This window comes from Phaethon aethereus (genome assembly GCF_964289735.1).
Source record: "Phaethon aethereus genome assembly, chromosome: 12".
Classification (NCBI taxonomy): domain Eukaryota; kingdom Metazoa; phylum Chordata; class Aves; order Phaethontiformes; family Phaethontidae; genus Phaethon; species Phaethon aethereus.
Genome location: NC_138588.1, coordinates 9,782,389 through 9,796,867, shown reverse-complemented (window position 1 = coordinate 9,796,867; position 14,479 = coordinate 9,782,389). Strand labels below are relative to the sequence as shown.

At 44.6% G+C, this 14,479-nt stretch overlaps 1 protein-coding gene across 1 annotated transcript in view; it reads right to left on the bottom strand.

Annotated features, from left to right (window-relative positions):
- Nucleotides 1-14,479, bottom strand: part of CEMIP (cell migration inducing hyaluronidase 1) — a gene marked incomplete at both ends in the record, with an annotated part of 52,670 nt that overhangs the window by 19,035 nt on the left and 19,156 nt on the right. Inside the window, 3 exons of the mRNA XM_082005007.1 lie at nt 2,849-3,054; nt 8,996-9,205; nt 9,781-9,956. Coding sequence (XP_081861133.1) covers nt 2,849-3,054; nt 8,996-9,205; nt 9,781-9,956 — 592 coding nt within the window. The remainder of the gene's footprint in view (nt 1-2,848; nt 3,055-8,995; nt 9,206-9,780; nt 9,957-14,479) is intronic.

Genomic DNA, 14,479 nt, shown 5'->3' with positions numbered 1-14,479 from the left:
GTCAAGAAAACAGAGAGTAACATGAAAATGACACTTCAAGCACACACCAGAGTCACTGATCAACTCCCCCCAGTACAGGCAGGGCCGATAACCCCCCAGATAAGGGGTCCTGCCTAGGGGGCAATGGGAATGGGTTTTTTCTTTCTCTTCTCATACCACATTTGTCCTCTGCGATTTGACAGAGAGCATGGCCTTATCTTTTGAAAAGCCGAGTATTAAATGAGGAATTTCTACTGCAATTCCAAGCCTGCTATGAAGCTGTCAATTTTGAAGATGTCAATCATGTTTTATGATAAGGTAAATATGTTGTTGCACAGGTTACAGAAAAGAGCATTGCCCCCAAATAAGCCCTCAGGTTCATTAGAGACTCGTTTAATCAAGGGACCCGATGAATTGCCTCTTAAGGGCTTTCCAGGTGTACCCTGGTACCTTCCTTGTCCAAGAGCTGCTGTGATTCATTAACTTTATTTGCTCCCACCCTCCTATGCATTTCTTTTGGGACAAAGGGGGTCCATTTGCCTAATGCACATAAAAGATTCTTAATTGAAAGATTCCCATCAAGGAGGAAAGACCAATCCGCCACTGTCGGTGCTGTGACATACAGCATTCATTAACCGACAGCACATGAACTTTGGGAGGAAAACATCCAGTGCTTACAACCAGCAGGCTGGCTGCCTAAACCTGCTGGGTAAGGTTCACCTTCCTGCAGGGAATGAACCTATGGAACCTTTATGTCTATTTTAATCTTGCTGTGAAGGACTTCATGGGGGCTTTAGGCCAACTGATTTTGCTGGCCTAAGATGAAGTTCCGTTTGTGAGACTTTATCATGAAAACATAGCAAAATTTTTCTATTTTGGGCATGAGACAGGCCTAGAAAGAAACAATTTGGGATTATTTATAGACTACCTCCTGCTGCGTATGCAAGGCCATTGTATTTCCACAGTGACCTGTCTTTGAGCCCGTTCCCATTTCTCAGAGCCACGTGGATTGGGCAGGTTACTGTGTTGTTTGGCACAATCCTACTGTCTTAATTTCTGGCAGCAGCTGCCTGCCTGCCTGCCTCTTCCAAGCCGACGGAGCTGCAGCCGGTGCTTGTCCCTTGTCCCTGCGCTGAGTGCCTTCGCTGCTGCCTCAGGGGTAGCGTTAGTGTACTCATGCACTTGCAGGGTGGATGATCCCAGTGCAAAACAAGTTATTTCTCTGATCAGACCTTGAATTCTTTTTACGAAGGAAGACATCACAGATCAAAGTACCGTAGGACCTTTTCATTAGATCTCCGCCTATCTCTCCTAGTGCTTTTTCATGTAAGAGTCTCCTAAATGACACAAAAGATGTGTCTCTGTCTATTAAATGGATTATCAGTGGAAAATGAGCACAATGGCTGATTAACTCTTATTTTATGAATGGATACACTAAGTGTAATTTATAAACAAACACAGATGTGAAAAAGAGCATTGCATGAATTCATCTCTTTCCCTTGCCAAAGTAAAAAGCTAAAAATATGTTTCTTTGGACAAAACCCCAGTTTGTTCTGAGGACGGCATGGGTGATACTGAAACAGCCTCAGCAGATTGAGAGTATTTCCAAATAAAAGAAAATCCCTGAAGATTTTTAGTTTTAGGCATCAATCAGCTTCTAACTGTCTCACTTTCAGGATGTAAGTCTGGCTCCAGAGACTTTCTCATTGACTTTCTGTGTGTCAGCAACTTAGCTCCCACCCCCCCCGCCTTCCAACTGCAGCAGAATAAAATCCTGGAGAAAAATCTGGACTATGGGCAGAAGTGTCCCTGTCTCCCAGCAGCTTCAATACAGCGCCAGGGCTCTATGGTCTCAAGACAAAACTTCACTGTGGAAGACCTCCCATTCTGTTGCACAGGAGTCTTGTCCTCAAGATGGTCCATCATCAATTTTAAACTCTTAAAGGCAAGCTTAGCATCCAGTTTTTAATGGAAAACACTCTGAAAACAACATGGTTCCAGAGATTTTCTCCAGACCACTTGCTATGCTCCCTGGGCTACCGCTGGGGATCTGCTTGCCTAGCTGCTAAGCACACAGGTTTTACTTTAAGAGTTTAGTACTCTCTCAAGAAGAGCTGGGGGGATGGGGGAAGAAAAAGAAAGATAATTAGCTGCCTGATATGCATGAAAATGAGCAGGTTCCCTGAACAGCCAGTAATTAGCAATGAAATCATATCCCTAGGTTGTGCACCTTGATTTTGGGGCAGAAAAACAGCTGGAAAATCATGGAAAGGAGGGCTAGAATGGCCTTCAGGAGCTCAGTGAGTCCATAACCTGCCTTATGACAGGGTCAACTGCAACTACAGTATTTGCGACTGGCCTTTCTCTAACCTGTCATTAAAAATTACTGCTAATGAAGAACACACGAATTCGTCTAAGAAAAAACTCTAATGCTTAACAGTATCCGTTCTTTACAAATAATGATTTCTTGATTAATAGGAGTATTTTCAAAATCATCTCCCATTTGACATGAGCATGAATGTCAGAACCCAGCCCATTCTGAACTCAGCAACTGTTCGCTGAGCCATTGGGACCAAAACTCCATAAGGCACAAGGCATCACCATGTACTCTGAAGGAGCGATTTTCCATGTTTGAGGTAGCAACCATCTCAATTGACTTTATGCTAAAAATTAAAATTACATCCTAGCTGTGCAGGCATCTGAATAGCACAAGTATAAAGATCCCAGGAGTCTGGTCTCCCAACCTTTGGGCTGTGCAGCCCAGACCTCTACAGATGACTACATAATCATATACATGTACATATTTAGCCATCTTCTGTGGCTAAGTCCTGCAAAGAAAAGAAAGAAGAAAAGGAAGAATCTCGCTCACCTACAGTCCTGCCTGGGTTTAGGGATGTACCCCGGGTAAGCGCCCTCCGTGATCAGCTTGCACATCCTGCTGTCTCGGTCGGAGGGGAGCAGAGTGCTAGGTTTAACAAGCAGTCCAAGGCAGTGATCAAATGTGTTGCGCTCTTCTGGTCCATCCTCCGTAAAGAAGCAATGTCCCAGTGCATCGTAACCCACAACATCCTTCACCTGCATGCAGAAAACAAAGGTCAGTGTTCAGGTTTCATGCTTCAGCCACTGCATAATAAGAAGAATGGCACATAGGAACCTCAGTACCCTCTTGAACTCAGGGTGTATAAGCAAAAACAAACACTCTGCTCTTAAAAGCCTATACTATAAGCAATAACTCCAACACAAATTTAATTAGAATTTGTCATCACCTAGGAAATGGTCATTTGTCTGCCTGTGAAATCAGAGACTGTCTTAGCATGAGGCTGGAAAAAGCACAGGGTGGGGGATGAATGGAGGATGTTAGATGTTCAAATCACATCTGGGCTCATTCATCTTCATGTGGAGTTACATGAGCAGCTACATAAAATGCATCTGAAAAATGCAGCTGAGCTGAAAAAATATTTTTTCAGACTATCAGAGAGGCGGCAAGTTGTTTTCCAGACAGGCTGCCTTGTCTTAGGTTTGACCTGATCCTTTTTTGCAAGTTGTTGACAGGAGCTTTACTTGACCCTGAGACAAATCAGCTGGTGTTAATCAGAGCTGTTCTGGTTTTGGTTTGAATGTTGTTAACATTGGGACACCGTTGTGTTGGACAGAACAATACCCATCACCCCACTGAAAAATCTGAGAAAACAATTTCAGGAGCAGATATGTGAATTCGAAGCCTAAGGTTAGGACTGGCTGGGAAACAACAGCCCTCAGACACACCGTGTCCAGCAAGTCAGTTGTTAGTGGATATGTCTGGGATATGGAAAATTAATTTCAGTCTCCATTGGCCAGGTGAAGTTCTGGCTCTCCTGGGCTCTCTCCTGGCTCTTCCACCCATCAACCACCTTGGACTCAGGAAATCTTCCTGGCAAAGCTTAGCCTGACACCAACGTGTTCCTACAAATGCTTCCAATGAAACAGCAATTGCCAAAGGGCAAAAGACAATATTAAACTAGGTAGAAGGCCTTTTCTTTATGGTCATTGAGACACTTGGGTGCTCAAGTGCCTGAACTACTTCTGTAAACAGGCCTGAGACTCCTCTGTCATCTTCATGCCTCGTTCTCAAGGCAAGGAGCACCAATTTCAGGTGCCAGGACTAGTGATTAAATGATTACAAATATGTTTTCACATAAGAAAGAACACTTTGCTTGCCAAATCTATTACAAGTTTACAGCTGCACACACGTGTATTATGTACCATCTGTGCTCCAGTGTAAATATTCAAATCTCTGAACACAAGTCATCACAGAAAATTAAACACAGCTAAAATAACCTGCGAAGTGGCGCATTCCTTTAAAGTACCTCACCAAAATTTACTGCTAACTTCCCTGATCTAATTAGATGATAGCTTTTGCAAGGTTGAGGCTTCTTTTTTCAGGTGTAAAACGTATATACTAGACCGAACTGTCTCCCCTTGAAAGCATGAGTTGTCCCAGCCTTGCAATGGTAAAAGTTTATAGGATAGGAGAACATTCCAGGAGAATGACCTACCTTCAGAAGGAGTTTTCCAACATGTAGAGGAAGTCTTTTAACCACAGAGATGTCAGAATTGAACAGAAACTGCCACCGAAACCTGTTAGCTTTCTCTCACAGAACATATATTGGAAAGACACGTAAGTAATGGTGCTGTGACATTTAGATGACAGGAAGGGTTTCCTTAGAGAAATGATAGCCATTTGGATGGCCATTTATCTTTGCAGCCAGCACCACACTGCACCAGGACTAGGACATGAAAACCTGTAATGACCGGACCATAGCAGGGCAAAGCCCACCTCTGTGCATGGGAAGTAACGTCACAGGGGAACGCATCTCCCGGTACGGCGAGAGAGGAGAGAAGCGGAGAGAGGAGGGCGCATTGGCAGAGGGGCTCAGAGCCAGCAAACACCCATTGTTCTCCTAGCTCATCCCTGAAAGCCCACAGAACACCACAGAATCACAGAATCATTAAGGTTGGAAAAGACCTTTAAGATCATAAAGTCCAACCGTCAACCCAACACCACCATGCCCACTAAATCACGTCCCAAAGTGCCATGTCCACACGTTTTTTGAATACTTTCAGTGATGGTGACTCCACCATCTCCCTGGGCAGCCTGTTCCAATGTTTGACCACTCTCTCAGTAAAAAAGTTTTTCCTAATATCCAATCTAAACCTTCCCTGGCACAACTTGAGTCCATTTCCTCCAGTCCTATCATTTGTTGCTTGTGAGAAGAGACCAACACCCACTTCACCACAACCTCCTTTTAGGTAGTTGTAGAGAGCAAGAAGGTCTCCCCTCAGCCTCCTCTTCTCCAGGCTAAACAGCCCCAGTTCCCACAGCCGCTCCTCATAAGACTTGTTCTCCAAACAAGTCAGAACTATCAGCCAGGGACCTGGTCCCTAATGTATTTGTCACCCTCCATTTGATTAACTACTTTCCCCATATCTCACCTCTTGGTCAGCTCTGACTTGGTTTGCTGTGTGTGTTTTCATGCACAAGCCCACCACTGAGATGCTTGGATAGCAAACGAGATGCTTGTTCCAAAATCACTTTTCCAATTAATTTAATTTTTTATTTGATTAAAACCTTCCTAATAGTCCATAATCTTACTTTAACCATGAGTAATTTATGGCCAGAAAATGCCCTTCATGGTGAAACAACTGCTGTGTAGTGTAGCTGGATTACTAAAAGCAGATACCACCGAAGCAGTTATTCCAACCTCTTATTCCATGAAGTACAGCTCTCCCCTGGATTCTGCCAGACAGTTTATTGACCTCCATTTCATTTCCCGCCTTGATGACTGTTTTTATTTTAGCCTGCATGTTGGCATCCAGTGGAGAGAGTGGGAATCAGAGCAAAGTTTCATCCCTGGGATTGCAGTGGCATAACTAGGTGGTTTCATGGCCAATGTATTAAAGAAAACATTGGGTAATTATTGCATTTTCAAACAATAATTATGGTGAGAAAAGAATTTCTACAGATTTGTTTCCAGAAGGACCCTCTGAGTCTTCCAGTGAATATGGACTTGTAGCATTGTGCAGAATGAAGCCCATCAATGAAGTGAGCTAATGCTGAGACAGTGACTTTTAGCACATTGTACAGATCCACAGAAAAACTTTCATTAGGAATAACAGGACACTCTTTTGTCCTAATGTTTTCCATACGAGTACCTTTGAAGTGACATGAGAAAAGTGACAGCAAAGCAAGCAGGGAAGTCTGTATGTAAATTACCAGCCTGCTTTAATGACAGTTAAAAATAACTGAAGCCCCTCTCTCATTTGTTAAAGCATTTGCACAGATGCTCAACCATAGTCGTGCAAGAAGCCCCTTTGAAATCAATGGCCTAATGTTAAGGACATCCTTAAGTGTTGTGCTCTGCTGAGGTTTAGTAGTCCAGCTAGATTTTTTTGTATGGCTGTTTCCAAAGTGTGATTTGTGCACATCATCAAGGCAAATTTTCCCTTAGCCAAGTATGCTTTGGATCTACCTGTCCTCAGAGGGAATGAATGTTACCTGGGGGCAGGCGGAACTCATTGCTGTTTGCATAAACGGTGTTCATGCATGTAGAAACAGGTAGCATTGCCCAAGTAAGAAGATAATAGGCAACTAGGAAATGTGTAGAAGAACCATTGTACTCATCAGACACTCATGTGGGTGTCTGTGAATATATCTGGGGTAGCAGGAAGACGAAAGGAAGGAAAATAGAGTCAGAAAGCAGATGAGGAGATTGTGGTGGGATCACCTGATGAATCAGGGCATGGAGCTGCTTGACTACAGATGTCTATCACAGAGTAATGAAACAACATTTAAGTGATGCAGCCTTTGGAACATGTCTTCAGTGACGCAACTGAACAAACTTGGTCAGATTGCTTTATCTCACTGGGGCTTTCATTTCTGCTGTCAGTAATTAAATGGGTAAAATATACAATAGGTTAAGTATTATGAGTAGAGTTTAGTATTCACACATTTTTATAAATTATAATCAACAGAGACTAAATTCTTGACTAATGTTTCAGGTTATATGTCCTAAATTGTAAGATTTCTCCTGGATGCCTTGTCATGGCGGCGAAGCACAGTCATTCTGGGAATTGTGGCTGTTGAGTAACAACAATCAAGCTGCTTTCATCAGGTACATCAGCCTGTCTAAATGTCATCATGCCGTCTTGGCTGAAAAGGCCTGAGCATGTGGAACCCTATGCCATGGATGCCCCATGGCATAGCTGTCACTCGGAGAAAGCATAAGAGACAGAACTATTTCCAAATGCTCTACATGAACCCATCTGTCTGACCGATAAGAAAAATGCCAGGCTCTGCGTCTTTGGTTTGGCTAGTATTAATCAATAGGGAATGAAGATCTCACATTAGATCCAGAAGCAGGGCTTTAACTGACCTGCAGCGCATCAACAGCTGGGTAACCTCCGTGCAGCCAGAGAATGTGTTTATGGTGCCACTGGTAGCAGCCCATGATGGTGTGACAAAGGGATCCCGCAACACTGCCTTTCCACTCTGCACATTAGTTGTATACTGAGCCCCTGTGCTGGCGACTTTGAATTGGGAAGATGCCATATGACCCTGAATGCCTTATATAATTTTTATAGTAGGTTGTCTTTTTTCTTTAGAAGCTGTGTTCACTTGGTAGCTTTTTAGGGTCATGCTATAAACTCAGAAGAATAGAGGCCAAAACCAAAACCTCGGATTCATAAATAGCAGATAAAAGCTGCTCTGCTTCTGGAGCTGCAATTTCAATGCCCTCTCCTCAGCTTCTGTGCGTTTTAATTATGCCTGTGACTTCCCCTTCCAATGTTGTCACTTTTCAAGGTTGTAGCCTGTGGTCCTTGCCAAAAGGGAGGCTATAAGATGAAGTCCTTCATTTGCTGGAGTCGGTAAAGGAGGAAGTATTAATCAGCAAGTAAAGGGTCTTAGCTAGGTGTTGAAAGGAAATGCTATCCCCCAAATTCTTACAGGCTCCTGCTATGAGGTCATACAGTAACTTTAAAACAGTGGTATAGATATGAACTCCTAATGCGCTGTGACCATCCAGGTTACAACTGCTAATGATGTGTCTTCTCTTTAAACTCTGTTATATACGGTAGCAGGGCTCTTGACTGTACAAATATTCCTCTTCAGGGCTCTCATACACTTTTTTCATTTCAGAACACACTGCTGTCTCACTGAACGGGTGAGAGTCCTTTGCCTACAGAAATCTTGGCATTTAAGACTTGGTATTTGAGATGACACTTGGGGAAAACTTGTCTAGTCAAACCTGTTGTTTATTTCACACCTTTAGCAGCTCTGCTTTTGGGATAAATTTCTGCACATTTCCTGAATATGGGTAAGAAGCAGCCATCAGAGGTGGGATAAGAGTGAGGAAAGACTTTTGGGGTTATGTGCCAGTCTCCAGGATGCTCGGTAAGGTAGCATTGTTTTCCCTCTGCATCCTTACCCCAAAGAAGGAGGCACTCCTACATCTGGGGAGAACCTGAACATGTTCTTATCATCCCTGGTGTCCTGTAACTTGTCTGGTAAGCATAGGTCATTTTATAGATTTATCCTAAAGGATTTACTGTTTTGGAGAGCCGCTCTGACAAATCAGAGCTCTGTGAGTGCTTAATGTTATGAATGGCATCGCAAACACAAATCTTTGTTATAGGAAAGATGAAGCACAGTTAAACCTTCTGATTATCCTCTCTAAATAGCAAGCTGTCTGTCTATAGATAGATCCAACTACTCATTAGAGATGGGCTGGTCACAGACAACAGCTCTGCCTGCTCTGAGTCACACACAGCCTACAGTGCCACATCAGCCTCCTCCTTTTTAATGCAGGTTGAAATATGCCTGGAATATATATTCACATAATCAGGATGGGGGGAGGAGTCAGACACTAGTTCCAACAGTAAAACACATCACCCTGCAATAACTAAGCTTGTATTCATGCTATGAGGAAATATTTTGACTGGTGCCTTGATCTCTAAGGCAGACATTTGAGCTTCTTACCAGTAAACCATTGGATCCATGGACTGTGACACAGCGGGAGAAGGTATGGTGGATGGAGACATCCTTCACATACGTTGGAGGGTTGTAGCCTCCTTTCTCATCCACATCTCCAGCCATATGGAAGTGAATTGGGTAATGTCCCATCGTCTGCTGGCCCATGTATTTCAGTTCTAGACCTTCAATATGCGTAGCCTTAAAATCAAGACCAATCTGAAGAACAACAGAACATCAGTCAAGAGACATAAAAGACCGTCGAGGGCAAGAAGGATGGGGAATACGGAGATAGGAAGGGTTGCACTGTATCTCCTAGAGAGATTTACTGTGTGGAAGGGAGTGTGTGGCTGCAGGGTAAGGGAAAGAAGGTCACTGTGGCTAAGGGGACCATAGCTGCTCTTTGATCCCACCACTGCTGCCATGGCTACATTTGACTTCATTTTAGAAGGATTTAATATCTTCCATGAGTTTCAGTCAGCTGGGCTCAAATCAAACTCCCTGGGCTGAGCACCAGCAGAATCTGGGGAAAACTGGGATTGGGATGTGGAGACTGTATCTTGGATGGGTTGAGCACCAGCCTGGCTGGCTGAGCAACATGTGCGGAGGTGTGAGGTGCACTTCAAAGTCAAGGGACAGGCAGCAGCCGTGGGGTGGATCTGCTGCACTGTGGGGAGAGGCCGTTTGCTCAGTGGCTGACACGAAGGATTCCTCCCTTCCAGCATCCTGGTTCCCTTGGTATGTGAAGGTGTGGCTGGGTGGAAGAAAGTGCAAGGAGAGGGCTCCAGCCCTACCTTGATGTGTCCCCCAAAGGTGTCGAAATCAAAGAAGGAGCATAACTTGCTGCTGTATTCATAGCATCGCGCCTCCATCTCGCCCATCACCACGACATTGTGGCTCAGCAGCCCCACTTCTGCCCTCATATCAACGCCATCAACGACTTCGCCAGTGTGAAGGTATGTTGCTTTCCCTAAAGGAACAAGATTCAGTTTAAGGGTTACTCCGCCAATGCTGCTGGTTTCCCCTCGTGCTTCCTGTGGTGGGGCTGGCGTGATAATGAAAGATGTAACTGAGTCAGCAAAAACTGTTGGCCAGCACCTCGAAAGAGGGAAGGCTGGAGCACAGGTGTCACCCAAGGTCTTGCTGAGATATTTGCAACAGAGGAAGTGGGATTTTTGGTCTTAAGTTTCTTCATTTAGGCAGGGAGTTAAACCAACAGTCTGTTAGAGAAAACACATTTCCTACCTTGAGAAGGGATCACTTGAGACCTTTTTACTTTGGATTACAGTCAGCTGTGTATGAACATCCAATGCAAAGAAAATTGATGAGGTAGCTACTGAAAAGTCTAAACCCCCAAGGTCAGCTCAGCACTTCCTATAGTGAGGCACTGGGAGCTGCTCAGATCCCACAGCACTGCCCACGGGCAAGCGTCAGTCTGATCCTGCCAGCGCCACGGCTGTTAACTGAAGCGGGGAGAGGACTGGGCAGAAAGCCTTGTGGAAATTGTGGCTTGGGACAATTGCAACCCCTCATCCAGTTTGTGGGCTGAAAAACCTCTTGCTGCCTGCCCTCCCAAATCTCTCAATTTTAGATCCGCCCGCATGTCTCCAACTTGTTCTCAATGCTTCCCTCTGCTCTGCTGCAGTCAGAGTTGAAGGGATCTTCCGTTTACCCCACGTGCTACATCTCTCTTTACCAAGCCAGGTTGCTCACAACCTCCTCCACACACACCTGGCTCCACGGAGGGGTTAAAAGCACGGAAAGCCTTCCCTGTCTGGACCAGAAAGGGGTGAAGTCCAGGCAATGCAGATGTCTAGAAAGCAAAATAATCTCTTTGCTGTAATTTCATTCAAACATATTCATACTTCCTCCTTCCTTCTGCGGCTTTCTGCAGGGAATGCAGTTGGGAAAAGGTTCATCTTACTGACTACATTCTGTATTATTCCAGTAAAAATAAGTAATAAACTCTTTAAGTAAACACTGAACTTTAAGGAATGCTACACTTGCATGTATTTAATTTCAATGGAATCGTTCAAAGCAGTAATTAGAAACAAATGGCAACCCTGAAGCCTGGCTATAGCTGCAAAGCACTTTATGCTTAAGCAGAGGTGCCAAGTTGAGGGGAGGATTTTGAATATTGAAACAGTCTTGGTTTTAAGCAAAACATGATGCTTTGACTTCATAACAAAGATAAGCAGACACCATTCACTCCCTCTTTCTCCTGGAACGGGGAGCAGTGTAGTTTGATGGTTATATTGTGATTTGGGGAAGATGAGCACTCCGCCTTGCTCTGAGACTGCTGTGTTGCAGGACAGGGTTGTGTTGCAGGACTACGTGTGCCCTCTGCCTCGGCATCTACACCTTCAAAATAATGTGATCATACGAAAAAGCACTCTGTTAACTAGGAGTGGTGATGGCAGGACAAGTGGACATTTTTACCCGCGGCTGTGGTAGGAAAATGAGGCTCCTCCAAGCTGCATGCTCAGCCCAGAAGTGAGGGGCTGCAAAGGGCCATGGGTTTGTACCTCGCCCACATTTGTAATCGCCTCCCTAGGAAAGTCCTGGGCTTCCCTGTGCTGTTGCCCTGAAGCCAGTGAGCCTCATCAGGTATGTGGCCAAAACCAGGCCCAGCCCATCCAAAAAGCAGCTTCGCTTCCCTTGTTCACATACATTAAAAAAGCCGCTGCAGTGAGTGTCCTCCACATGAGGATACTCTGGGCTGGACCCTTGGGAGAGTCTGTTAAGGAGCACAAGCCTCTCATTATGAAACTGTTTTTAAGCTGTTGTTTTTCAGTTTCCCCTGGAGCTGACCTTTCCTTGATTTACTGAAATGCAGGAAGAAGTTCAGATAATCATAAGAACATCCTATTTCAAGCCACTTCTCCAGAATTTGTGGCAGTGAAATTAGATAGGCAGTTTTGTTATTCATGCGCTGAGCTCTAGAATAATAAATGTCATGCTTGCATGTATTTAATTTAAACACCAGTCCAGACATGCAAAACAGTGTAAGCACTGACAGGAATGTTAAATACGGACTAACCAGTTTCTAAATATAACTTCTTGGATGCATGTTTTTCACTTTGTGCTTTTGCTGACTTGACTTGTTTGGAGATAAAAGGAGAGATGGAAAGCAATTCCCTTCCAACGTAAAAGTGGATTTTGAATAATAGCTCCTTTAACAGAGTTTTGAAAAACAAACCTCTCCTTCAGGCAGCCAGAAATTCAAGCTCCCCATGGCAATAGGGCTGTGCTCCTGAAACAGGAGGTCTCGCAGGAGACAGACCCTGGCACGGGAGCCCTCAGGTGCTCTAAATGCCTGCTGGAAACCAGCACCGGCTACTTCCCACGTGCCTGGGAGCACCACAATGTGCATTTATAGGTACATGGCACTTCCAGGGAGCCACTGGGGCATGTTTAGTGATGAGCATGAAAAAAACCAACAAAAGAGGCTGCTCTGTGATGAGTTCAGGGAGTTCACATGGGGACGGGAGCTTCTCCCTCTGCAGAGCTGCAAATTTGAAGTTAGGCTGCTGCTCGCAGCCAGCACATGGAGCTTCCCAGGGAGCAGCCACGACATCTGAGACCCTGGGCACTGACCATGGGCAAACCCAAGCCAGGGGTTTGCAAACTGGCACTGAAGTGGTTTGATACTAAAAAGGCAACACTGTACTTTGAACGTAGGAGGAATGTGTCTGCTGCTTCAGCATCAAAGCCAGTGCCTGTGATTGCCCAACCGCTCACAAAGCCAGGGGTCACTGATTCACCATCTCCTCCTTTGGGCTCAGTCCTGCTGCCTCCCTCATGGACACATGTTGCCTCGCCAGCAAACCAGACTTGTGCCATGTTATAATCTAAACCAAACAAAGCCTTGCAGTGACACGGATTACGTCGTCCCACAACAGGCCAGTGTGATGGACTAGGAAAAACGCCCTGGGTTTACTGCTCTATTTGTCATACCGGTGCCTCCAGTTAGCAAAATGTAAATTCACAGGGAACCACTTCTTTAACGTTTGGGCTTGCCTGGTACAAGTCTTGATTCAGCAAAATATGAGCACATTTCCATACTTATTACTCAAGACAGTGACTATTAAAGTCGCCAGTTGTTGCTAAGCTCAAGGTAATTATTAAAAGAAAGTATGCATTAAGATAAACATAGATGATCCACTAATCAAGAGCGTGCTTATGTCAACATAGCAATTCAAAGCAGAGTCTTTCCAAACTGCACAAAGCTCCAGGAAAACCTGCCATACTTGAACCTAGCCATAAAACCTGGGTCTCAGGCCTTATCAAACCTAGGAAGGGTGGAATTTTAAAACTATTTCAGCTGCTACAGATGTGGAAGAATGTTCAGCTCTGGTGAGTTACAGATGTCTCTGAAAACCCTCCCAGGTACACTCATGCATTCAAGCCTAAATGCCTTGGCTCTAAATGACACAAACTGCTAAATCTCCCTTTCAGAAGTGAAACAGGCACTTGAAGGCCTGGGCTTGGTGAAGATAAATTGGAGCTAAGATGCTCCAGGATTTTTTTTTCTCTAAAGAGTCTTTTGTTCTCCTATGGGCTCTCTAAGGCTAAGACCTTCTCTCTCAGGGTCTTTTAACGTTTCCTAAACAAGAGTTTTTAAAGGGAATGCTAAACACAAACTTGTGTGTTGAACACATGTAATGCAGTGACAGTGAATTCTTCAGGGTGTCTTTAAAATCAGTGCAACTCATTGTAGATGCCAGCCCAGACCTCTGACAGATCTAGCATTTTTGCCAAACATTTGTCATGGTGGCAATGCCCCTATTGCTTATATTTAATAACCAACAAATGTTCACACAGGCAACCTGTCAAATCCTCATTATTCTGAATGGTCTTGATGGGGTTTGCTATTGCATCTGTAAGCCACAAGCCCATAATGCAGCGCAGCATGGTCTGGGTGAGTTGACCAGCTTCCCGAGCCATGCAGTACAACCTGATGTCTTAATGAATAAATACACCTCCGGTTCATAACTTTTACATGGAATATTAAGTTTCCAGTAAAAAGACATACAGCAGCAAGGATGAAAGTTTATAAGGAGTTCGGAGCTAATTAAGCCTTCTTGGGACAGTTTTCTGCTGGGTAACTCATCCTATTACTGCCCTTCATCCCTTTTCTCCCTCATGGTCCTGCACGGTGTCCTTCAAAGGTCAGAAATACACCCTCCGTTGCAGGAGTGTGAAGAGCCCTGAGTTCATGTGGATATTATTAAGTGTATGCTTAAATGCTGTATTGGATCAAAGCTTGTGTAGCTGGTTTCAAGGTTGAATTGAGTGGATCTCATTGCTGCAGATAGGTGCGGCGGGAGGATTGCTGTGGCCCGAGGGCAGTGCATCTGCTCATGCTGGCTTTAACTGAGCACTGAGAGGTCTCTGCAAGGTCTAGTAGTGTTTTATCCCAATGGCAGTGTCACACTCTTTCTTAAGCCCACTCCTGTCCCACCTCATGCCCTCTTTGTGCAGAAGCTACTG